This window comes from Centruroides vittatus, unplaced genomic scaffold, assembly GCF_030686945.1.
Source record: "Centruroides vittatus isolate TY-2023 unplaced genomic scaffold, ASM3068694v2 contig_983, whole genome shotgun sequence".
Lineage (NCBI taxonomy): Eukaryota > Metazoa > Arthropoda > Arachnida > Scorpiones > Buthidae > Centruroides > Centruroides vittatus.
In genome coordinates, this window is record NW_027122654.1 from 1,338,071 (window position 1) to 1,365,456 (window position 27,386).

General features: G+C 29.3%; 1 protein-coding gene across 2 annotated transcripts; it reads left to right on the plus strand.

The window, feature by feature from the left end:
* Positions 1-26,751, plus strand: LOC136985945 (atrial natriuretic peptide receptor 1-like). Of its 2 annotated transcripts, XM_067283362.1 has the most exons (23): positions 1-998; positions 3,877-4,029; positions 4,689-4,843; positions 4,916-5,054; positions 5,122-5,225; positions 5,301-5,433; positions 5,502-5,583; positions 5,654-5,774; positions 6,351-6,404; positions 11,033-11,104; positions 16,333-16,413; positions 16,514-16,618; positions 16,693-16,764; positions 18,880-19,042; positions 19,308-19,463; positions 19,549-19,717; positions 19,787-19,939; positions 22,261-22,384; positions 24,406-24,474; positions 25,867-26,041; positions 26,118-26,216; positions 26,289-26,380; positions 26,471-26,751. In XM_067283362.1, the coding sequence occupies exons 1-23, from the start codon at positions 347-349 to the stop codon at positions 26,558-26,560; spliced, it is 3,213 nt and encodes a 1,070-aa protein (XP_067139463.1). In that variant the 5' UTR covers positions 1-346; the 3' UTR covers positions 26,561-26,751. The 2 variants fall into 2 exon arrangements, with proteins under 2 accessions (XP_067139463.1, XP_067139464.1); XM_067283363.1 differs by lacking the exon at positions 6,351-6,404.
* The last annotated feature ends 635 nt before the right edge of the window (positions 26,752-27,386 follow it).

Consider the following 27,386-nt stretch of genomic DNA (forward strand, 5'->3'; position numbering starts at 1 on the left):
TATCATGTGGGATAAAATGTTTGCAGGACAATCCACTGTTTATTTGGAAAATGCTGATAAACGGGTTATAGAGGTACTCAACAATATAGATTGCAATTTATCTATTATAACTCAGGATATGGGTGGGTTTTCTGAAGGTAAATGTAACAGGAGAATGATAACTTACTATATACTCCTAGATGTCGCTATATTGGTATACAGCCAACAGTGTCGCCTACACGACAGCATGTGAGTGACCTGTTGACTTGGCTCTAATTTTACGACAGCTACTTTCTCCAAAATAGAGTCCAACTCGGTATGAATAAGTTGTGCCAGAGGTTCAGTGCCGATAGATGTTCGCACGAGGATGGTTGGTAGGACGTTACTTCTTCTTGCGACCTTCGTTACGCTTATCAATGCTAAGATATACAATGTGGGTGTGTTAATGATGACGGAATCATTCAGGTATAGATTCGATATCCAACATATTGGTCCAGCTATTGATATAGCCGCTGAGGAGTGTAAAAACCAGTTTGATGTCAACTTAAATTTGGTTCCTGGTTACTACAAGCACAGATGCTCTCAAACCGAATCTATAGGTAAAGCTACAGACATGGATAAGATGTATAATATAACTGCATTTATAGGTCCAGCTTGTAGTGATGATCTACAGATCGTTGGTCGATTCGCTTCGTATAGGAAGATACCAATTTTGACCGGATTAGGGGACATACTAAGCAAAAGGAATGAATTTAAGACACTTATTAGAGTATCCTACGAGTTGGATGATAAAGCTAGAGCTATTTTAGAATTTCTAACCCACTTCAAATGGATGAAATTCGGATTGATTTATAGGAAAGGTGATGTTTACTACGATTCCCTAAAAACCCAGATAAAAGGCTTTGCAGAAAAGTATAAAATGAAAGTTACTTGCGAGGAAGCTTACGAAAGGACACAAAACAGAACAGTTTTGACAGATCTGAAAGGCTTGATGATAAAGATAAAGATTTGTTCTAGAGGTAAGGTGAATTTTTAAACCAATTATCTAACTTTTTAGTGTATCAAACATCGCAGCATGGTGACGAACAGATGTTGTTTTCGTTCGTGTTTAACCTTGCATTTTTATCACGCACATTTTTTATGAAAGGGGATAAACTAATATACGTTTTTCTCATGCAAACTAGCAGCAAAAACTAGCGACTTATAACGATGTATTTCCTACTGACAATCATATTACATTACATTGAATAACTACACAACGAGTATGTAACCTATTAAATATAAATTTCATTTCAAGTTTATTTTTATTATAATCCAGAATATAATATGCTCCGTTTAAAGATGAATATATCAAATTTTTTTCTCCTCATTTACCATTAAACATATGAAACGTTATTATAGAATTCCCACTCATAGACTTGACACCAATTTATGATGATAATAAGTGGGAGTTTAGGTTTGGGCGAGGTCATACGTGTGCAAATTAATTCTTTAAAAGAAATTCTAACCTTACCTTTTATGAATTTTGAAACTGTTATATTTTACATCTGTACTTTTTCAAGATTATTTAACAAGATTGTATTGTGAGCTTTAAAAAGCTTTCCAGACAAACTATAAATAACCATTCTCTTCTCATTCCTTTAGATTAATCGTATTTAGAATAAATGCATGTTCTCTTTATATATATATATATATATATATATAAAAATAATGGAGCTTACTTAATAAATTTATACTTAGAAACAGCTGATTAATTAATTCTGTCTACTAATCTGAAGTGTGATGTGCCAAATAAACAACTAAAAATTCGAATTAAAAGCGAATATGGCACGGAAAATTATCTTAAAAAATCAAAATTTTCTTAAATATTATAAAAATCTATAAGAAAAATTAAATTTTTAATTCACTCCAGTGTAAAAAAAATCATTTTAAATACAACATTTAACTAAAAGAATTAATTATTTTTACCTTTAAATAAGTGACTTATTTATTTATTATTATTTTTTTTTATTTTGTAAGTTAATTTCTATTATACAAGTCGACTTTGAATAAGCCTTTAATTATCCATCTCATAATAAAAGCAAGGCATAGTTGATTTTTTATTGAATGACTTAGGTCAAGGTTCTTGAAGTGGTGCTATTTTTTTATTTTGACCTCTTAATGATTTAAAATATATTACATTCTGAATAGTTTTTATGACTCTTGTAGTTAAACTTCTTGCTGTTGACCCCAGTTTTATGGTGTGTTTATATTCAGTATACACCTCTTTAGATACGAAGAAAAATATAATTTTTTATTAAATATTTGGGCAATTTTTCTTCTTAATTTGATAGTTCATTCGCAGACAAAATGGATAAAATAGTCGATAACATTGTAGATATTTTACATCGTAAATATTTTATGATTTATAAGGAATTAACGATAAAAATCACGAGTTGAATTCTTTGTAAATATCATGAATCAGGTGGAGTTCTTTAACTGGTGATAATTAATCACTCTGTTGGTAGTATTGATGCCAAAATCACTCCTGGAAGCGCTTCTTTTCTAAGAGTGTACTTGGCATTAAAGTATATATCCTTGGAAAGTAAGTTTACTCTATCAACATACTTGAAATTTGACAATTTGATTTCATCTAAACATCGAAAAAAAAACAGAAATAAACTAGAAACTAACGGACGAAATTAAATGATTTTATGTAAATTCTCTAGAATTATTATAGAGTAGAATTTATATCTTACTTTGAGAAAGTTTTGCTTTAAAAAATACTTTAAAAATATTATGTTTACTATGCAAGCAGTATTCAATTTTGTTCATGCTGAAGTTGACTTTTTAAAAAGATAAAATTAAGTTTTGGATATAGAAACTAATAAAGTAACTTTATCCTTTAACGTTAAGTCAAATAAAACTGTTGGTTATAAGGGAAGTTTATATATAAATATATATTTTTACAGTGATGTTGGCTCCTTACACAATCTATTTGCTAAGAGGGGAAGTCTAACTACAAGGATTTGATATTAAATTTTAAATTCTTTCCTTAGTATTCTGATATATATCAAAGGTTAGACCTATATAAAAGCCAGTGTGTGATCTTCAGTATAATTTTATGAAAGAAATTAATTATTTTTCAATTAAGTTAACTAAAATATTTTATGAATAACGTATTAAATGACTTGAAAGATAGGAATTTGTCAGAAGATTAAGAAGTTGAATGCTCTGTTTGATTGTTATGAACCACACCCTTTGGGTGTGAATACATTTCCATATCTCGAGGGAAATCTTCGAATGGAACTGTACTTATTGTCCGTTAAAATATCTACATAAACAAAGTAACAAGCTTATTTAATATATGAGCATTTACACAAAATAATTACCCGAAAAATTAGAAGTGGTTTGACGGAATTGATAAAGTTTGACAGGATAAGTATTGCTTAGTTTATACATAGCTTCGTGACCTTCGAATCTATCTATAAACGTGTCTGTAGTTGACAAGATACAATCTGTTCTCTTCTTCGTATTCTACAACACAATATGGTGTTAAAGAAGCTTAAACGAATGAAAAAATTAATTATAACTTTACCTTAAACTTCTGTACACTAATTATAGTTGTAAATATTTAAGCTTCTGTAGACACATGAATGTGCAGTGATAAAGTCTATAAAATTGTATACAAAACCCTTAGGTATATACAAAAATAAAATTTTAATGTTATTTGAATGGAAACTAATTATAATATCGATTTTTTGAGTTCTTTAGAAACATATGTCAACTCTCAAAAACTCTTTTGTTATGCATAAAAGTAGGTTTAAATATACATTATTAACTAAATTCAAAAGTTTATGAAGCTTACTTTATATTAATTAAGACAAAATTTAAATTTATTTTTATATTTCTTTATAGTGGTAGTGATCTTAGGGGGTGAAAGAGAAGTTAGACAGATGCTACTCATTGCTCAAGAATTAGGAATGACTGAAAGTGGTGAATATGCATTCATCTGTCCTGAATTGATTCAGAGTGAAGCTTATGGAAATGTTTCCTGGGCTGGAGGAAATGGTATGTGTAATTACATAAATTTTATATAGTTTAATTTATTTATCTTGCTTTCGTGACTGTAAACTTCCGTATCCATGGAACTCTCTGTTTATGTTTAGATATTGATTGAATTTGTATTATAAACACGACTTGAAAGTCATTCTATAAGCTGAAAATAATCATTTGTTGTTTTTTTTAATTTTTACATTATATAAAACATTGAATTACATTGATGTAACTTTAAACAAGAGTATCGACATGGATTGGCTAGGAGGAGAATTCTCTCCTTTTCTTTACTTTGCTACATGCCTTTATTATGTCTCTATAACGCCTTTGTTATATAGAATTATATAGAGAAGGCATTTTATAAGGATAAATTTATTTTATTAGTCTATACACTGAGTAACTAGCGATGAAAGGGATCATCTAATTCTTTATAAAGCCCTGTATTACCTGGAAGACTGATTTTAGGATTTTTCAGCTTACTCTTATTTATTATAATTATACATGGAGATAATATAAATAGAAGCAGATCTGCTTAAGGGTCGTGATTCGAGTAACCCAATTGGTTTATTAGTTGATATTAATCATGTTTTGCCCTAAGATTTGTAAGCGTTCATAGATCTGAATTATATTATTAATTTAACTTTATAATTGAAGCATTTTCTTTATTTCTGTAGAAGATTATCAAACAAAATTAAAAATTAAGAAAGCATACGAAGCATTGATGATAGTTAGCTTGAATCAACCACTTTCTCAACAATATTCAGATTTTTCGAATGAAGTTAAACGAAGAGCTTTAAAATATTATAATTATACTTATGATGAGAAAGACGTAAGGAAACTTAATCAAAATATCACGTATTCCTTTCGTATTATCTAATTTATTATTATTATTATTATTCAGGTAAATTACTTTACGTCCAGCTTTCACGATGCTGTCTGGTTATTATGTCAAGCAATTAATCGAAGTGAAAGTCATAGAAACGATTCTCAAGTTTTAGTCCCTGAAACATTAATTTCAATAATAAAAAAGCTTGCTAAAGGTTTGATTTAGGAGTAATTATATTTTAAAAAGTCATTCTTATGCTTAATAATTTAATTTTAATTCAGGTATACACGGTATGTCAGGAAACATTACAATTAATGATGAAGGGGATCGTATAGCAGATTACGCTTTATTAGATCAAACTAACACCAAAACTGGTGATTTTAAGGTAATTTATGTGATAAATCTTGTATTTTAGAGAAGTAAATAGGTTTAAAATGTGTTTAAATCAATTATTTTACAGGTCGTTTTAGAATTTTACGGTTCTACTAAGGAATATTATGAAGAAGCTCAGATACATTGGCCAGGAGGGAAACCACCTATTGATAGACCAGAATGTGGTTTCGATGGAAAAGATCCAAAATGTTTAGTCAAAAGTAAATTTTTAGAACAGTTTTTGACCTCTTAACTTTCCTAAAAGATTTAATAATGTCTACTTAAACAGAATTTTCTTATTCGGAAATCATTATGGCAGCCGTTGTGGTTTTTCTCCTGATATTCATTATCGTTGGTATAATTATTTACAGGTAAAGTAGAATTTTCTGTATAGAAATGTAACCGAATAAACTTTTCTTAAAATGAATTTATAATTTCTAGAAAATTAAAACTTGAAGCGGCTCTAGCTAATATGTCGTGGAGAATACGATGGGAAGAACTTACATTTACAAAAAATTGTCGAAGTAGTTGGATGATGAGTCGATTATCTTTAACCAGTGCTGTAAGTAAATTAACATGGCCAATTAAGTTTAAGTTAAGTCTATAAAACTATATCATTACTTACTAAAGAAAATTAACAGTTAAGTAAGTTAAGAGGAAACACTGGGAAGGTGGGGAAGAGAAAGATGGAATAGTTAAGAGAAAGCCCGGGGGAGAAGAAGGAGGAGAAAGAGGAAGGAATAGTTAAGCGGAGGCCCTTAACAACATTCCTTATGAATTACAGTTTTAATATCTTTTCATCTTTATTATATTAATAAAAATTTAATGATTTTTTAGATTCATTTATTCAATATCTTACTACATTTATAATTAATTTGCTTCAATGATAAATTTTTATGCGTATTTAATTATTTCTCTGTGTGTGTTGCAATGAAGATAATTATTATTACTTTAATTTCCTCCTTTCTTTAGTTAAATGCAATCACTATATCATTAAATTCAACATTTACATAAAATTTACATATAAACGTTTACATTATTATTATTATTTAATTCTCTGACCTAATTTTACTGTATCGTTTTATTTTTTATTTTTTTATTATTTTTATGGTTATTTATTTTATTTTATTTCATATAGATGTCTTCAAAGATGGAGAGAGGGTGGGTTTGCTGGGTGCCCAAAGTTAATGATGTATGTATGAAAATTTCTTACACCCGTTTGCAATTAATCAATGCTAAACAACTTGGGTTCTTGTACTGCTTTCAATTTCATTTTTTAATATGGAAATTTCATACTTACTTAAACATAAATCAATCAAACGAAATTTAATAATACTAATCTATAGATATACATTAACAAATGTTTCATGTAGATTTTAATATAATTTTTTTTAAAAATGCATGCTGAAGCAATATAGTAGGCCCAAATTTTATTAATTCACGAGACTACATAATTAAAATTTGTAATTTTTAGCATAGGAAACCTAAGCTCTTATTTAGGGCCTCGGATGTATGCTTTTGGTCTTGGTCTAGTACTCAAAATTCAAGACTAGACCTTGTACAATATCGTGTAAAATAGGCCATGCGTTATATAAACTTATATAAAGGGGCCTCGCAAGTTTCAAGCTGTTCTAGGGCCTCTCAGAACCTGAAATCGATACAGAAATCTGAAATCGAAACTGTAGCGATTTCGGGTCGTGAGAGACCCTAGAACAGCTAACAGATGAAAGCTTTCTCTTGAAAGCTTTTAAAACTAATAATAATATTGTATAAAAATATATGTGAAAGTATTCATGTAAATCGGTTTTTCTGTTATGTTATAGACTATAAATTTTTTCTTTTTAATAATCTGAAAAACACGTGTAGACCATTTCGTTACCAATAACCTATCTGTTTGTTGTATAAGATTTATTATGACAGTTCTCTCAAATTGCTTCTCTCAATGGATTTGACTGCAATAGAGGGCCATTATTTTAGATTAGCTCGAATGGTAGGATATAAATTATTTTTATTAAACGCTTAATTATTAAAACAGTTTTAAATTCCGTAGTTAGATGAGTAACTCATCCTATCACGTTCGATATTTGTCATTATGGGTATAAGTTTTAAATAACTTCTTTCATTTCAATCTTCCTTTACAAATAAAAGAAAGGCGAATGAGTGTGAATTGCAGGAAATTATTAAACAAATATTTACTGCAAATTTTTAGAAAATTGATTATAAGAACAAACAAGTTTGCTTTAATGAATGGATGTGACATTTGCCTACTCTAAAAATACATTCTTCTTGAAATGATATAAGAAAAATTATCAAAATTTATGTTATTTTTTTATTTATTTTTCTTCCTATGGGCACTAAAAAAAGCCTTTTTTTCAATATCCATCGTGAGGGCAGCCAGTTGGTGAATTACTGGGCGCTGCAGCGGCGTCGAGAGACGTCGCCGGCCCCGGGAGAAGAATTTAAATGGACCCCGTGCACCTAAATATAATATTTGTTTAAAATTGGAGCATTTATTATCCTTCTTCTCACCCTAATTTTCAGGACCGTCCTTCTTCGGTTAGTTAAAATATAGGTCCGTGTCCCTTGTGAATTTCGAGTCCGGGGATTTTACCCAATGGCGCGTTATCCTGTGAGGCTCCCACCAACAGAAGCCCCAAACTAATCTTTTATAAGAAAATACTTCCCTCGAAAAATTCCCTTCAAGAAAAATGTCTGAAGTCGACACTGTACATGGGGCCCCTAATTCAAATTTACCTGGGCTTCATAAAGCTATAAACCACCCTCTCGTCGGCTCTTCCAACGTACTGTAAAATAATCGGGACCTATATCCCAGTAAAATTTCTGGGAATTGCTTACGTGGATTCGATCTCGGATCTCTGTTAATTACGTTACGAAGTTAATTAACTAAAAAATTATATTTATTCATTTATAATGAAACTAATTTTAATAATTTGAAATATATTACTAACTCGTATAGTAAAACTATAGATCAGTAGTGTAATTAGAATGATATTGAGGACCCGAACGTGCAAACTTACATTCATCTCTGAACCATTGTGAATGAGACGTTAGCGCTGAGGATGAAGATTAAACTCAGATATTTATTGTATGTATTAGATATTTATTATATACATATACAGTATACGTATATAAGTGCGCTTTTACATTCAAATCTTTTTCTTAAAGTTATTTAATTACAAAAGTAAGGGCCCTATCTCTTGGTGTCTCTCTGGTTACATCACTGCTCTAGATAGAAGTAAAAGTAAAACAATTAAAATTATCATTATACGAAGATCATTTTTTCTAATTGAGTGAGCCACGAATCAGGGGTGGCAGTACATTACGGAACATGGGAAAATGCTTTAAATATGGTCACATTCTTCGTAACGTAGCAGTTATAATGTTACGACTTATAGATTTGTCTTTATAGAATTATCTTATTATTAAACTAAATTGTCATTTTATAAGTAATCCATGTTTATTTTTATAGTGTTTTCATTATTGAGTTACCATTCATATAAATGAATAGTGGACATGCGATACAGTTGATGCCGACATATTAATTTAAATTAACAGCAATTAAAGAAAAATGTATATACTTTTTTTAGCTTTTAAGGCAAGTTCTAAGTGTATAAGTAACAGTGATTAGCTTACATAATGCTTTCGGGAAGGTAATTAAGCTACTGTTGCTACTCCGTGCTAAATTCTGTTGTTAGTTTTGTATATTTTGTAATACAGTCGACTCTTCAGTAACGACCAACTGCAAACAGTAGTCATTTTTTATTCTCGTTAGTGTCCGTTGTTTAGAGGTTTTACTGTATACGCGTAACGAAAGATAACTTACTATTTTCTATAGTTCTACCGTGCATACGAAAGTTTCGGGATTTAAACCTCCCAATTTGGGAGCGGGATGATGGGATAAGGCAACATATAACAGGGATGATCAGCCGGTGCCTCTCGGGATCCGATTAAAATCCCCACAAATCAATACTCTGACGTTCAAAATACTGTCAAATAGAAATTTGACACGCTATAAAATCAATGGTGATCAAATATGTGCAAACAAATGTCTGTTTGTGTAATGTGTACAGCACTGACGAGAAGAGGGAGGAAGACGTTGCTGTGGCAACGGGGACGGAACCATTATAGAGTCCGAGAGTCTTTTTTTTTTAAGTAAATTTGTTTCTTTTCAAGAACACATCACTGTGATATTTGGAGGAGGAAATATGGAAAATCTTTCCAAATAAAATGATTTGCAGGTCGGATCTGTTTAGATCGTTGGAATAGAGCAAATAGGGGGGGGCCTCGGAAGTTTTATTTACCCTTGTCTCTCCATGGGGCTGAATAAGCCGATATCGAAACACTGTCAAAAAATTTTTCGTTAATTGTTGTTGTTTTGTTAAATTTTCTATTGAAATTATAAGAATTTCGAATTACATTTTTTTGTAGTTTGTAGCAAGTTGGGCATTAGCTTCTCTGGCTATATTCGCCCCGTGGAATGTGTAATTTCATTGGCTAGTATTAATAGTAGGTTACGTTTGTTAGGATGGATGTTACGCGCGGCGCGAGAGAATCCCTTTCGGGTGGTCTTTTAAGGGTAATTGGCCCCTATTCAGTGGAGAAAACCCGGAAAACATGTGCCAGCCCGAACTACCCAGTGTTCAGAGAATGGAACCGCTTGGCCACTGGTGGGCCACGTATTTTTTGTAACTTTCATTCTTGTGGTTTGGTTTTATTCATATACGGCAACTTGCCTTGAAGGACATTATTAAATTTTCCAAAGACTTTCTTGTTATGTAAATTTCCTTTCATCAAAATCTATCCTATGCTTTCTTCGACCTTAAACTCTAAACTTCAAATCTTAAACTTCTCTTACGAGAATTATCAAAATAAAAACTTGTAAACAATATTAGATATATTTTTCAAATTGGTTATTAAATGTTACCTGCAATGTCCTTCCTTCTAAACAAAATCTTTTGTAAGTGTTCAAGTTAATTTACTTGAAACAGAACAATGCAGTGAAGTAATTGTGTTCGCATGAAATTTAATACTAATAACTTAATTAATGTTTTCAATAACATGAAATTAATTGAGATGTACAGAAAATTACGTTTAAGGATTAGAATAAGAAAAATTTAAAACAAATAAATAGAAAGTTGTCGATTAATAATGCCTTAAAGACGTGTTGAAAGATTAAAATTAATAGAGTAAATAAATTAATTAAATAGAAAAGAGAATGAATTCAGAACAGAGAAAAAATTGGCTACAGAAATGATCGATAATGTAATTATTTTTTACTTTAAAGGCATTTCTCTAGAATTCTTTCCCAAGGAGAATGTGTTAAAACAAGATTTGTTGCTATTTAGAAAGCGTAGAAAATTATATTACTAAGAGAAATATTGTGGCATGACTTTAATAAATTGATTAGCGACGAGCCTACAGTTAAAAATTAAGAAAGATTAATTGAGGTAGAAAAAGTGTTTAACATAAATAATCACTGAGTTTTCTACATTTTACAAGTGATATTTCATACTATCATCAATTTATATTTTAGTGATAAGTTTAATATTTTCTGAAAAAAATTAATTTTCTCATAAAATGATGCTACTGTGAATATTCGTAAAAAAAATTCGAAAATATTCACGTGAAATTTATTTTTCTTCTTTTATTTATGAATAATATTTGTGTTTTTCTGTGAACGTGTCTCTATGTATGTCTATGTATATGTCTCTCCTCTCTCTCTCTCTCTCTGTGTGTGTTTATATTATTATTATATAATGAATTAACTAATAAATATTATTAATATTCTTTTATTTATAGAATACTTATCTAGAAACTTACGGACAAGCATGTGAACTTCCACAACAATATGTTTTGACTGCTGTTTATAAAGTAAGAAAATTTAATTGTTCGTTTATCTATATATTTTTAATAAAGATATTATATTTAGTAATTATAATTGTATAGTAATTTAAATATCTCGTGTTTAATAGTTTTATCAGTATTTTGTATAGAAACTTTAGTTTAATTTATTTATTATTATTTCTTTCGAAACTCAAAATTCTGCAAGAAAATTTTAATCAATTTAAATAAGTATACATTTTTTTTCAATTTTTAAATAGAAGAAGTCTTTTTTAAAGATCATATTGTATATTTTCACATAATTTTCGGAGCGAACACTAAGGTAGTCTTGAGCTTTGTTTGAAGCAGTGGCTGAGTGGGGTGAGAACTCGCAATCAACTACTCTAGTAGTTGCTAGCGGGTTCTTACCTCACTCAACCACTAATTTGAATGATTTTGAAATAATATTCCACCAACCCGATCACGTGGAGTTTTCGGGAGTTTCTTCACGTGTCTATCATATAAATAGGGCTCAATTTCGTGTAAAATGCCATTCCGGGAGGCAAAATCGATCATGTGTTACATTGCTTTATTTCATCCTTTTATTTCCTCTAATGTTTGCCTTGATCTAGAAGTTAAATTAATTTTGTTTCTAATATTTATTGATAAATATGAGTAAAAATGAGAATTAAGAGTAATAGTTTAGTTTAATAATGAACGTTAGTAATGTAGACCGCTAAGAGGATATTCGGTTTAATTTTATACCTCATACTTTAATATTTTACTATAATATATGGTACAAGAGAAACCTTTATCGTTATATCAATGATGTAATTTCTTGGCAGAAGGAGAGTGTTATTTGAAAGAAGGCGTTATACATTCTTCGTCAAAATGAGTAGGCCTTTAATTTAAACCGTTTTGCTATATATAGTTAAAAGTGAAATATGCTATAGGCGTACTGCGAAAATTATAGGGTTTTATAGCAAATAAGTCAAGGATTTTACACAAATTTTACTAGGAAAAAATTGGACATTAATGATTTTACTAGAAGATAAATTATATTGATAATTATTTGTTTGTTTCCTTTGATTTGATGAGACTAGCTCTATTAGCCTCTACGCTAAAAAATCCAGCAACGAGTTGCTCAACATTCCCGGCAACATTTAAAACTGCTTGTGACACCAACTGTTATATTTTATTAAAAATCCTTTTATATTTTTAATTATTATAAAATGGCAAAAAGCTTAATTTTGAGATTAGGGATGGGTTTATAAAAAATTGTAAATGCTAAAAACGAGTAAAATCGTCATTAACTCTGACTCTACTGGAAATACACACGACCCCGTTTATCTTCCCACCTCTTCAACCTTTAACCACTAAAATTTAATAACGTCAATCTTCCTAATACACAAACCTCCCTGCAAAATTTCAGAAATTTTCGACAGAAAGCACATGAATTATTAAGCTTCAAACAGGGTAAACAAGATCATGCCCCACATACACTAACATCAATACATACAGAAAAAAAAACCCGAAATTTTTTGCATTTTTCGACGTTTCAAGGTGTCCTGAGTCCAATAATGTAAGAATCTTGTTGAGTCATTTTTCGATCGATCAGCACACTTTCCCTCTGTTATATATAACAGACCGAGAAAGTAATAATTAAAATTAAGCCTATATTGTATTATTATTATTGAATATAATATAATGAATAAAGTTTCTCTATTAAAACTTGGCAAAAGATTGCCTTCCTGCCTGCCTCATTCTGATGATTTTGATATCCGTTTACAATTTTAAATCATTAATTTCAAATCGAATTTATATTAATATTAGTAAATTAAAGTCTTTAGCAGTGATTAAAATTGTTATTCCCCTTCATTGTTATAGAAAATATATTCAAGTAGTTCATTATCAGTTTAGTACGAAAACCAACTGTAAACTACGTTAAATAAAGGATATAGATTTTTAAAAATAATTTAATTTATCTTTAATGTTTGAAAAGAAAAGAAGGGGGAAAAAAGATTAAATTCACTTTGTCAGTCTGTTTGTCTTGGAAATTAAAAGTGCTACAACTGAAATTTTGTATTTACTTTATACATCTGTTGGGTGTTTTCCTATTAATTTTTTCTTTTTAATTTGGAAATAACGTAAAAACTAGAAAATTACTCAATAGAATAAAGTTTTTCAACAGTAAATTAATATACTTTTGAAAGTTTCGAACAATAATTTATAGACGTGTAAACTAAAAGTTTGCACAATTTTGACAGGCATATTTGGTATTTTTTTAAAAATAAATTTGAGAATGTCTTAGCGTAGATTGTTTCTCGGACTTCGTAGGTATAAATTCACGTTATCGTGACAACAATATTCCAAATTTATTAATAAATAAAGCAGAACAGCTTAATGAAGAGCAAAGAAGAATTGTATTTGACGTATTTTACAAACGTAATGAGGAAAAAGGATACGGCTTCAGGGTTAATCAATTTATGGATATGGAGATAGCAAGAAGAACATTTAACAGCATCATAGAAAGACTCAAAAATGGTAAGACTTGCTAGATGTCCAGGTAGTGGGCGAAACAGAATTGAAATGATAGATAGTGAAAGGGTGTCTTTGGAAAGAAAGGCGATCGGATAAGTTGGACAATCGCTAAGAAAACTTGGAAGAAATTTCAAATTTCATATCTCATCGCTACGTTAAAAACATTTTAGTCAAACAAAATATTGTCATGAAAATAAGAGTCATCTCCAACATACTCGTATACAAAAAGTCAGCTGAAACTGCAACATGAACTGTGCTGCACGTTGTTACGGACGATGAGACGTATTTTATGGAAATGACTGGCTAGGAACAACACGTACTGGATGAGGTTGATCCACAGGTTAAATTTAAACACTATGCAAAATTTCCCTAAAGTGTTGGCTTGGGGAGCGAATCAGTCCAAACGAAGCATCCATAGCACCCCTTTGCCTCTGCACCAACAAAGAAGTGTATAGTACATAAAGGAGTGTATTAAGAAAAAACTGCTCATCCCTAAGAAACACCACTCATCCCTAGGAAACTGCATCTTTTATGTAATGTTCAGCTGCAGGATCTAGTCAGCAGACATACGTGGCCTGCATATCTTCTGGCCAGACCTGGCTGCTGCGCATTATGCAAAAAATGCAGTTTTCATGCTAGAGGAATACGGAATTTGTTATGTCAGCGAAGAAACAACGTTACAAATGTTTCTCAGGCATCATATGAAACGATTATGACATTTTGCTGAAACCAGAAAAGTCTGAGGACTGAGGATCTGACTCAGTAGTTTAGAGACAGAAAAATTAAATTTTGTCAATTTTGTATTCCTGGATAATCAAAGAAATTCGATTTTGTGCAGACTTTTTATCTACACACTCTTGTTTTCAGAAAATTATAACTGTTATAAAATAGGTAACATGAACTCGAATGAACAGAAACAAGAGAATAATAATTAACCGGTTTGACAGGACGTTAGCATATTAACTAAATATATGTGAACTTAATTGACTGTTAGTAACAAAATTTTATTAATGTAAATTTCATAACGTTATTTGCTTGACTGTCATTAATTAAAATTTGTTTCCGTATGCGGAAAACTTTAATTATTGAGATTGATGAAGGATAATGACATTCAAATCATTATACATTTGGCATATTGACAACTTTTGATTATAGATACCAGTATCTATAATCAAAAGTTGCCAATATACAAAGTTTCATCTAATTATATATATTCTTTTTAATATTTATTTAGTCTATAATCTTAAATCGGTAACTTTGTGAATTGTTTTATAAATTTCTCGTGAGACTTTACGTTATTTTCTAACAAAACTATAGAAATCACACTGGAAATTGTCTTAAAATATAGCACATGTTTCTCTAGAAAACAATTTAAATTCTTATAATATAAGAAACTGGATTAATAAAAAAACAATAAATGAAAACTGGCCAGTTTTTTTATTTATTACATTTAAATGCGTGCTTTTTCCCCATTAAATTTAATTATACTATGACAACAACAGAATTGTTTGATCTTTTATTAAACATAATTTTGAATGAATTTATTTAAATTATTAATTTAAATAATCCAGCAACTGCGTGCGTGACACCATCTGTTATATTTTATTTAAAAAATTTTTATTTTTAATTATTATAAAATATCATAAAAACTTAATTTTGAGGTAGAAATGAGGTCTACAAATTGTAAATGCTAATCACGAGTAAAGTATTCGTTAGGTCCGATCTCACTCGAGGTATGAAATGTGACCCCTTCTATCTTCTCACTCCCTCGACCTATAAGCACCATAATTTAACAGCATAAATTCCCCTAATATATAAACCTCCTTGCAAAATTTCAGAAATTTCTGACAATAATCACTGTTATTAAGTTTCAAACACGGTAAACAAAATCGTGTCCCCCACACACACTAACATCCCTACATACAGAAAAAAACCCCAAATTTTTTTTTTGCATTTCTCGACGTTTCAAGGTTTCCTAAGTCTAAGGATGTAAAAATTTAAGATAATTTTTGACCGATTGCCATACTTTTCCTCTGTTATATATAACAGCCGAGAAAGTAAAAATGAATTTTATTAATTTAGAATTTACTTTTTTCACATTAATGTTAGCTTGATTTAACCAAATTGATGATTTAAAACAATCCAAGATGGTCATTTGAAGATAATTAAATCAAATGAGGGTAAGATTCCAAATAGGGATGTTAATTTATAGATTAAGTTAACTTGTGTTTACGTATACAAATCCTTGTGGAAATAATCGATAAAATTTAATTCTAAATAGAGTAGAAAGGACCAGAATATACATAAGTGTCCCGCCGCAGGAGTTATGTTGATTTTTCTTTATTCTTTTATAAGTAAATCATGACATTAGGCAAGGAGGAATGGATTTAAATTATTTTCATGGTGGGGTCTCAGCTTGAAATTACTGAAGAGTTTAACATCCAGACTGCTGTATGCGATTGATGGACAGTCTGGATGCAGCCTGTTAAACTTTTCAACGTTACGAAGACTGCGAGTCTACACCCGCGTTTCTCAACTGGTGGTCCGCGGTCCATCGTGGTGTAGGGGTTTTAGGGGTCCGCGACACGAGAAACATCGAGAACTACTGCCTATACCATCAAAATACCGTTAATCCATTCCTCGTTATTCACTTTCATGCTTTATCTGTAACAGAATAAACAAAGATCAACATGATTCCTGTGTGATTCCTAAAATATTATTATAAAATAATATTTCAGGGCAACACAGTAGCCGTTAAACGTTCATCCAGGCAGAAAAGAATGGAACTTACACGTTGTGTATTGATGGAATTAAAAATAGTAAGTTATTTTATAATAATTTTAATATAAATTTATATAATTTTTTACTTTATTTATTTACGTTACACATTTAAAAATAAATAAATAAATTTAATTTAAGATGCGTGAAGCTCAACATCAGAATATTGCTCGCTTTATTGGTGCGTGTATTGACCCACCTAACATGGCCATCCTTACAGAATATTGTCCAAAAGGTAGCTTACAGGTAAATTTAACATACAAGAATTTCGAATTATCTATAATTTAAATATTATTTTAAATAAAATTGTTTTATTGTAGGATGTACTGTATAACGAATCGCTTGATCTAGATTGGATGTTTCGTTACTCCCTTATTAATGACATTGTAAAGGTAAAGTCTAATTAATCACCCTTCTGTTATACTATTGATTGATTTTTATGACATCACTTTTACCACTGCTTCAATTTAACAGTACTTTTAAATACATTTCTGTAATTTATATTTTAAATAATTAAATATAATAAGAATTTTATAGTTTTTATTAATAAAAAAATTATTAAGTATAGATTTAATAAAAATTGTATTAAATTCTAATAATCACATTTATTAATTGTATAATTAGTTCAAAAAGAACATTATAACAGCAATTATATATAAAAATAATAAGTCTATATTTAAAATTAATTAAATTTTATTATATAATACAATCAAACCTGTAAACAACGGCCTTTGATAAGAACATAAAAAGTAGCCGTTGTTTGGAGGTGGTCGTCAGTTGTATAATAGAAATAATTTAATAATTATTATTTTCATGCTGCTTTAACTTTATAATTTATTTAATTTATACATCAAATTTGTATTATAAATATCAAGTAAACATGTACGAGAACTGAATTTAATAGACGATTAATTTATGTTATGTTTAATGTAATTTTACATGTTTTAGTAATTATTATATAATGTTTTATTGTATTTTTTGATTAAATAAATTTTATAATGAGTATAAAGTATTAAAATTATAGTTTTATAGTTAAAAATTTAATTTTTTTTACCATTAATGTGACGTATTTTCGGAAGCACAATTTAAAGTTAATTACGAAAGTAATTTAATCGAGTAACGTCATATAAAATAATATAGAATGAATTTAATTATTTTTTATATAAAAGTTAATTATTTTTATATAACTTTTACTGTTTTGCTTAGACAAAATGTTCATTTTCTAATTTTACATTCACTTGTCACACATTTTCTATTTTAAGAACTCTTATACCATCTTTTCTATTATTATCTTTTAACAAAGTTTGCTAAATAAACTTAAATTCCAGTAGTTAAATTAACTCCAATAAGAATCAATCCAATAAATTTCAATTGTTAAATTTATATTTGTAATGAAAATTGTCACATTTATGCATGACTTTTTATATTATAAATTCAAATTATAAGCTGTAACTTTGTATGGTTACATATGATTAATGTACAAATATTATTTAAAAATATCATTAGAAATTTTAATAAATTATTCATTATTTATTTATTTATTATTATTATTATTTTCTTACAATGTGTTAAGTTTGTTTCTTTTGCAGTTCTACTAGGACATTGACAATGAAAGGATTTTGAAGAAAATTTTAAAAATTACATCTACTAATATCGTGTGAGTCTGTTGAAAAATATTCTTTATTCGACATTATAAAAATATTTATTAAGATATTATATAATATACATTAAACTCGCTTATTTAAATGTTCTTTTTGAACTAAGCAGCATTTATCTACACAATTTGAAGGCAATATTCTTTATCAATTTTTAAATAATTAATTATTTAATGATTTAATCATTGATTATAATTATATTAGAATTAATTAATCATTCGTTCTATTTTCAGTTATATAACCATTGAAATGCCTGTAATCTGATATTTATAAGTTGCAAAACAATAATTAAAAATAGTTGCCGAAAGGTGTTTAAGTAATTAAATAAATTATTTTAAAATTTCTCAGCAGTATTTAATAATAATTATATTATCAAATGCAAATTTTGTATAATTAAAATCAGATTACTGAACATATTTATGTCAAACAGTGGATAAAACACTGAACACTGGTCGTGGGTTCGAGTCTCACCAATGAGCTGGTCACGTGGAGTTTTCCGGGTTTTATTCACGTTAGTAAAACCTAAATAGGGGCCAGTCCCCCATAGAAATACCTGAAGGATGGCATCCCCTCGGCAGATCGCCCACATGTCGCTTTGTCATAAACAAATAAACCAAACTACACTTAAACATATTTTTTAAAGATTTACTATAATAGAATTTTTAATTAATATATTTTGAAGCAGTAATAAAAGTGATTTTATTGAAGTATTCAGTATTAAAATTACAGTGTCTTACTAGTGAATCCACTAGTAATTTGTATATATGTGTTAATTTGAACTTATAATTATTTATAAAATATAATTAAATAAACTAAAAATAATTGTATAATCAAAAATAGAATTTTTTATAGGGTATGTGTTATCTTCATGGAGGCGAAATTGGTTCTCATGGTCGTCTTCGTTCGTCTAACTGTCTTGTAGATAGTCATTTTGTTCTGAAACTCACAGATTTTGGATTACCTTCTTTTCGACACGATGAAACATACATTGCAATTGAAATTGGCGATCAAAAAAGTAAGATATTTTATTCCTCTTTGATTCCTAAATACGTTAAGAGAGCCGTCGTAAATCGAAATTTATTCCCTCGGGCTCAATGCCATAAATTGATATTACGTTACTGAAAATTAACTATGTAATAGCCAATTATCTAATGATTAATCATTGATAAATAAGATATTTCCTATAATTATAATGGAAAATGTATGCCACTCGTGTAATGTAATTTTCACTTTCATAAATTTAGAATTTTTAAATAATTTACATACTTAAAATTTTTCAGAATATTTATGGAAGGCTCCAGAACTTCTTCGTCTAAATCATTGTCCTCCGGAAGGCACACAAAAAGGCGATGTTTATAGTTTCGGAATAATATTACAAGAAATTGTACTCAGAGAAGAACCTTTCTATCCTCATATCGAAAATATGGATATTTCAGGTGAGAAATATTATAAAAATATTCTTTCATATCTTTTTGTAGAAGTCAAATGATATATTGAACATGTAATTTCGTATCTACGTAGATATCATTGCTCTTGTCAGAAGTTCTGATGATCCCCCTTTTCGTCCGATTGTTAGCAAAGGTACGTGTATTAAAGAACTTCAAGATTTAATGCAAAAATGTTGGGCTAATGATCCAGATAATAGACCAGACTTTGGGCAAATTAAACAAGATATGAGAATTATAAATAGGTAAGTTATATATCACACATTTTTCCCCATAGAAAAAGAGATATGAAATTTTAATAAATTCTTTTCTAGAGGTCAACACGGAGAAGTTAATATAATGGATAATTTATTATCTCGCATGGAACAATATGCTGGAAATTTAGAACATTTAGTGGAACAAAGAACTGCAGCGTTCCTGGAAGAAAAGAGAAAATCAGAAGAATTGTTATATCAAGTTCTTCCAAAGTAAATAAATAATTAATTGATTAAAAGTAAAAAGTAGATCGATTCATTCTCGAAAGAATTGGTGTTAAAAAAGTTTACGTAATCATTTCGATTCAATTCTAATATATTTTAATTTACTTAGCCTTATTTAGCCTTAATTGTACATTACTTAGTTTACTATTTTACTTTGAATAGTCACTTTATTAAGACCATGATCTAATAGCAGGCTGCATCATTACGGCTTCAAATATTGCTTCTATGTTATGTGGTATTCATAAATGCTGCGAGGAATATTGCCCATTTCAGAAGTTATATTATCTTCAATTTCTGAGGACTTATGCAGATTTTATTCTGAAGAACATGGCTTTCCATTTATACGTAAAATTTTAGATCCAGAGATTGGCTTGGCTAGCGAATATGCTCGACATTTTCGTGTTCTTCAAATTATTTTTTGATGCATTTATGTTGATTACTTGGTTAAATTATCGTTCTGAAAGTATCCACTTTCATCGTAGCATTGCTGAATATCCTTAATCAGTAATATTGTTGAGATAAACTCCGAAAACCACTGTGTCTTCTAATGAAATCAAAGGATCAAATGTATGCCACAAAAATATATTCCATTACTCCGCCTCCATTAGTGTGTGATGACGATACACATTATTAATGAAAAGGATCATTAATAATTTGATAAAATTAGTTCTTTCTTTGCCAGGAACTGCAATTTATACAGAAAGAATATTTTCACTCGTGGATTTTTCCATGGTCAAAAGTAAAATCGAAATGAAATATTTAAGCCATAGAGCAATAATAATTTAGTTATTAAAAGGAAATTGCAATTTACAACGCGATAAGTTTTATGATAAAAGTTGCGAGTGACCAAAATTTATTAAAAAACATTTCTCCATTCTTAAATACTTGGTTGAAATTTTTTTAAAACAGTCAATTAATAAAGCGTGCATGCTTGCACACATGTGTCGTCTTTTCTGCAATATCACTGGTTAAAAGTGCTCTAGCATTTATGTCTGTATTACTATTCCGGTTGTTATATATAACAGAGAGAAAGTATGGTAATCGTTCAAAAAATGGCCCACCAAGATTCTTACATTATTGGACTCAGGACACCTTGAAACATCGAGAAATGCAAAAAAGTATCCGAATTTTCTTTTCTCTATGTATGGATGTTCGTGTGGGGGAACGATTTTGTTCACCCTCTTTGAAGCTTAATAATTCTTCTGCTTTTTGTCAAAAATGTCTGAAATTTTGCAGGGACTTTGTTTATTAATGGGATCGATACTATTAAATCTTGGTGATTAAAGGTCGAGGGATGGGGAAATACAGGGAGCTATGTGTATCTCCAGTTGGATCAGACTTAATGACGATTTTACTCTGGCGCCATCAAATTTTGCCGGGAAAGTTAAGCAACTCGTTCATAGATTTTTATATTCATTTTTTCCCCCACTTTTCTTCGAAATGAATTCAGTTATAATAATACTATGTAATATAATAAAAATCTATACCATACTGACCATTATAATTTATAATGTGTACAATTTAATTATATTTGAATGATATGTGGATTAAAGAATAATAGCGAATAAATTTATTTAAAAATTACAGGATTAACACTACTACTATTCAGTTTCATTTTCAACGAATAAAAACTGTTTTCTAAATTTATAACTAGCTTAAGTGAATTATTTCAATACATATTACACGTGTAATTTCTTAAATTTACACTCTGGATTGTGTGGAATCCTACACAAATATATTTACTTCAAGATTTCATATATGATTCAGATCCCAAGGAAGTCAAACTACTCAGTTTTTAAATTAGAAATGATCTTTTCTGACAGACATTACATCTAATTGCTATACTTCATATAGGCAATTATATTGTAATAAATAAATGTAAAAGTTAATTTTCCAAATTCCAGCTTTATATGGTGCCAGAATGACGCTACGGAGATAATGAAAGGCTGGTAATTGGTAAATAAACTAATCATTCATGAGTGCTAATTTGCAGTACCGAATGAGAGAAAAATAGGATGAAAGTAGATTTATAATATATTATAATAATACTATATAATATAATAATAAAAATCTATAATATACTGACCATTATAATTTATAATGATGTGTAAAAATATTATATATTTTAATTATATTTAAATGGTAACTGAATTAAAGAATAATAGCGAATAAATTCATTTAACAACTACAAGATTACTGTAAAACTGTTCAGTTTATATTAAAGAATAAAAACTATTTTATAAATTCTATTAAATAAAATAATAATAATTAAATAAAATTTAATAATTAATTACAATCTTTATTATTAGGTCTGTAGCAGAGCAATTGAAACAAGGAAAAGCTGTAGAACCAGAGATGTTTGATAGCGTTACCATTTACTTCAGCGATATTGTTGGATTTACATCAATGTGCTCAGTTAGTACACCAATGCAGGTATGACATCTTTTTTCTGTTATAAACGTAAATTAGGCATGTTAACTGGCAGCATGTAACAAGGGAGTTACACTGCTGCCAATTAGTAAGGGGAACAGGCCTCCTTACCTTTTCAAATAAATAAAATAAGAAAATAATTCAATAATTACAAGAAAAGCGCAGTTATACAATACAATATCCGAGAGTTTACTCTTCATCCACAGCATTAATGGCTATATCCACACTGGTACAAGGTTTACACTCTGTAATTCGGGTCACTCCAAAACTGGTCATAGTTATGCCACTGTTAAGCGGTTGCTTAAAACTCCACTACTGAGAGGTCTCCAAATTAATTTGCGAATTTTTATTTATTTTTTTATATACTAGGAACAGTTCGTAAAGGAAAAAATATATAAATATTCAATTTTATGTATCTTGCATGCAAAATACAGAGAGAAATAATATTAATATATTAAAATATTAAAATAATAATTATGTTTTCTGTTATTTATGCATACATTTTTCCAACCCAGATATAATATTGATCCAACTAATCAAAACTTATTTTAATTTGCCTTTTTTTGCAATAGCTTGATCCGTAGATAGGGCTGGATTTGCATATAATAAATAGGCTGAAGCTCAGGGTCTCGCGTTATAAATCTATAGCTTAGGCTTCATACTTTTACATGTCTCATTATTTGGCGCAGGGGAGGAGCCTGTTATATGCTACAATGTAGTACCACAACTTGTCTAGGTCCAACTCTGTCCCTAGGACGACTTCCAACATGAACAGAACAACTAAAATAATCAAATATCTTATTTTAAGATCCATAAATTAAATACAATAGATTGTCGTTAGCATCAATCCATATGGTTTGTAGATAGAAGACTGTTAACCTGAAACTTCCTGAAAATATAATCTAAAAAATACTGATATTAGATATACAAAAATCAAATAAATTTGCATATAGTTTGAAGCTTAATAATATGAATTCTGGCAGGTAAGCGGAAGAGAAAATCGATATTGTTTAGTTCATTTTACGCTTCGAACTTGAGAAAAGGTCGACGGTTACCACACTAAGTTTCCTTAAGCGGAGTGAAGCGTGTACTAAAGTATAGGGTTTCTGCTGAGACGTTAACATTACTTTGTGAATAAATTGGAAACATAATTTGAATTTTTGTTCAAAAGCTTAAAAATAATGCACTGTTATTAATAAGTCGACAGATCTTTTCTTTAGGCTGCATTTTAAATTGCTTTACGACTGTTTTACGAGAATGAATTTGATCGTAAAAACGAGTATTTTGTGTATATTTATATGTAAAATTTCATTGCAACATAGTTTTTGAAGTAAAACGTTTTAGTTGACACGAGTAAATTCGGTCATGGAAATCGAAGTTGTGACTCTTCATAACTTTATAGTGGTAGCACTAATGACGTGTTTTCAGTAGCAATGTCTTTCGTTGTTTAAAAACATGTAAAAAATGCAATTATTGAAACTATTAATTTGGGGAGACTCTTGCATATTATGGACCTAGGTGCACGAAATTCTAAATGCTTCACTAACCATTACATCGATATAATTCATATCAATTGTGAAGATAGAAGAGAATTTAAGAAAACAAAGTTTTACTGTTAATTACAACAAAGATAAACATACAGAGAGCTCGCTTGTTGATTCGAACAAGTAAACAATCCAATTTTCAGTGAGAAAACGTTAAAAAATTCATTTAGAATGGCGTGTTTGTACATATTTGTTTTATTTCTTTATGTCAACTTGTAAATATTAAACAATAAATAATTTGTTAATAAATGGCATAAAAGAGAGTTTTATTAAAAGAGAGTTTTAATGCTTCAAAAATTGTTCGAATAACTTTCATATTTTAAAATGTAATGACATTATCGATTTTTTTTTTAAATTCAATAATTAGACTAAATGTCGCTTTAAAGGAGATTCATCAATTACTGTAATATTTTATTTATAATTTGTTATTTATAGAATATTATCTTTAGAAATTGAAGATATTTTTATTGTATTTTATAGGTAGTGGATTTCTTAAATGATCTATATACTTGTTTCGATTCCATTGTTAGTGATTTTGATGTTTATAAGGTAAGTCAGCTTTTAAAATAATTACTGTTCACAAAGCAATGTTCTAGAAACCTTTAGATTTTATATTTAAAACGTAGTTTTTTAAAACTTAAAATAATGTAGAATTGTTTTACCTTTATTGAATAATAAGTTATTTAAAAATAGCATCAGTTTACTCAGAATATAGATAAATGTACAGTTAAACCTCTTTATAACGTTCTGTAACCCGTTTCCATAATGGTTCTTTTTTCCATAAATATTAAATAAAACTTTAAACCCCCCAAGTGTCAAAGGCCAAATCTGTTAACAATTAAATATACGATTTTGCGTTTCACAATTGTAATTGTAAATAAGAAGATTGTCAGATATTCCGGTTTTCCGGGATTGTCCCGAATTTTTCCTATTGCCATCTAGCGACAGGAGGATTTTATTCTAAAACCGTTCCTACAGAATAGAGATGAAGTTTCTTTTTCTTTTTCCATATTTTAAATGTATTTCTGTCACTGACAGAGTAAAAACACACATCTATAAAATTAAAGAACTCATTTTGTCCCGGAGTTTATCCCCAAGTAGGCTACCTGGTAACTCTGTAATAAAGGCATTATTAAACTAAATCACGTAATTTTCAAACCTGACTACTGTAAAGATGTCATTACTGTAGCAATTATGACTGTTCGAATTTGCTATACAGTATTTTAAATTTTTCGGCCATGCTCGACTTAGCGCCAGTTTCAGATGTGAAGAAATAGAGGCGTTAAATTGAGGTTTAATTGTACATGTGATTGTGATTAAAGAACTTTTATTCAATGCTGTCCAGAGAGATATTTAGCAGTCCAAATACTATCAAATCTAGTATGGCGGCGTTTCAGGATATAAGGAAGGAATTGTCATTAAAAAATTTAGTACCAAAACTCACCACTATAGCACTTTCTGGCATTGCAAGCAACAAAAAAAAAAAAAAAATAGTTTTATTTGTAGGGACACTTTAAATAGTGTGCTTTTTCGAGACATTTGAGAATTTGAAAGCTTTAAATACTATTACATTATATGTGAGAAGCATCACAGAGTTAATTGAACTCAAAATCCATCGCCATCAGGTTTTACATCTTTAGAATGGGGACTAAATTGAGTAGTATTCCCTGTTTTATAGCATGAATCTTGTACAAATAAAATGCTTGTTTGCCGCGCCAAAATGGCGAATTTTGATACTAATTTCCTTTTTTTTTATGGAAATGTCTTCAGAGTGTACTGAAATGTCACCAAACTTGATTTGGTCGCATTTGGACTGCTAAATATTTCTTTAGACAGCGTTGAATAGGGATATAGTACTTTAATTACGATCACTTACAATTTTTACTTTTATAAAGACCCCTTTGTACTTCAATAACAACAAAGTATGGTTTTATATTTTAGGTGGAAACGATAGGTGATGCGTATATGGTGGTTTCAGGCCTTCCAGATAGAAATGGAATCAACCATGCTTATGAAATCTCACGTCTTGCATTAACTCTTCTCCATGCCATGGAAAATTTTCATATTCGACACAGACCAGAAGAAAAATTAATGCTTCGAATCGGCATCCATACAGGTATAATGGAATGCAAATCATTTTTAATAATTTCGTAAAGGTTTTATAAATTAAATAAAATTCTTATAAATTATAGGATCTTGTTGTGCCGGAGTAGTTGGACAGAAAATGCCAAGATACTGTCTTTTTGGTGATACTGTCAATACAGCCTCAAGAATGGAATCGACTGGAGAACGTAAGTTTTATTAATTCTACTTTTAAATGACCTTATAACATAAAGGTTAATTACATAAAAAATTGTTTTTAGCATTGAAAATTCATATTAGTTCATCAACAAAGCATCTTTTAGATCGCTTTGGCAGTTTTGTAGTTGTTCCAAGAGGAGAGATCGACGTTAAAGTAAGTGTTTTTGGACCATCTCTTGTTTGTATAAAGCATAATTTTGTAGTTTAGACCTTGATATCATTTGAAATTTATGTATTTGAATAGGGTAAAGGAAAGATGGAAACGTATTGGTTATTAAGAGAGGGAGAACCCGAAGACTTTTTTCACAGAGCGCAAACTAAATATGGCTGGTGAATAGTTTCTTCGCTGAAAAAACTTTGTATAATAGAATATAATGCTGCCATGCAGTCGAAACGTGAATCAGTTCTAATATTTTGTAAATTATAAACAATCATAGTGTTTCGTAAATAGTGTGAATAGTGTATATTGTACAGCTGTGTAACAGTTCTCATTGTACATAAAATAAATGCATCATTTGTACAGTCTTTGTATGCTTGATCTATCCGAATTACTTAATTAATATAATGTAATAATAATTTGTGTAAAGTTATTTTACGCCAAATACAAACAAGGCAACCCTCACTAGGTTTACTATGGTTTAATCTTTTTACTTCTTTTTGACGTGAATTTATTAATCATATTTTTTAGTTTAGATTAGTAATAAAAGTAATTAGATTTTTAAACAATTACCAATTTACGAAATACATAACAAAAAATAATAAAGGGCCTCTTGTCCCTAAGCTTTCGATATCTTGTCTTGATTTTTATCTATCTAACTCCGTTCGCGAGATTAAGAGAGGACAGACAAACAACAGACACCAGTGGAAATTTATGTCTATAATTTTTGGAAATTGCAGCCCAAAAAGAAGGAAAGACGAGGAGATAACCTGGTTAGATAAGGAAATAAGGAGAAGTAACACAGTGCGAATAAATATCCACCGGGCAATTTAAATAAAGATACAACGAACTATAAGAAGTAGCTTCTTATTATGCGAAATACAAAGAAGTACATACATAAAACAGTAAAGTTTATTTGTCAATACATAAAATACAGTGCAGCTTTCTATACAAAATCGTATGAGGCTTAAATACTGTTTCCGATATATTTTTCAATATATAT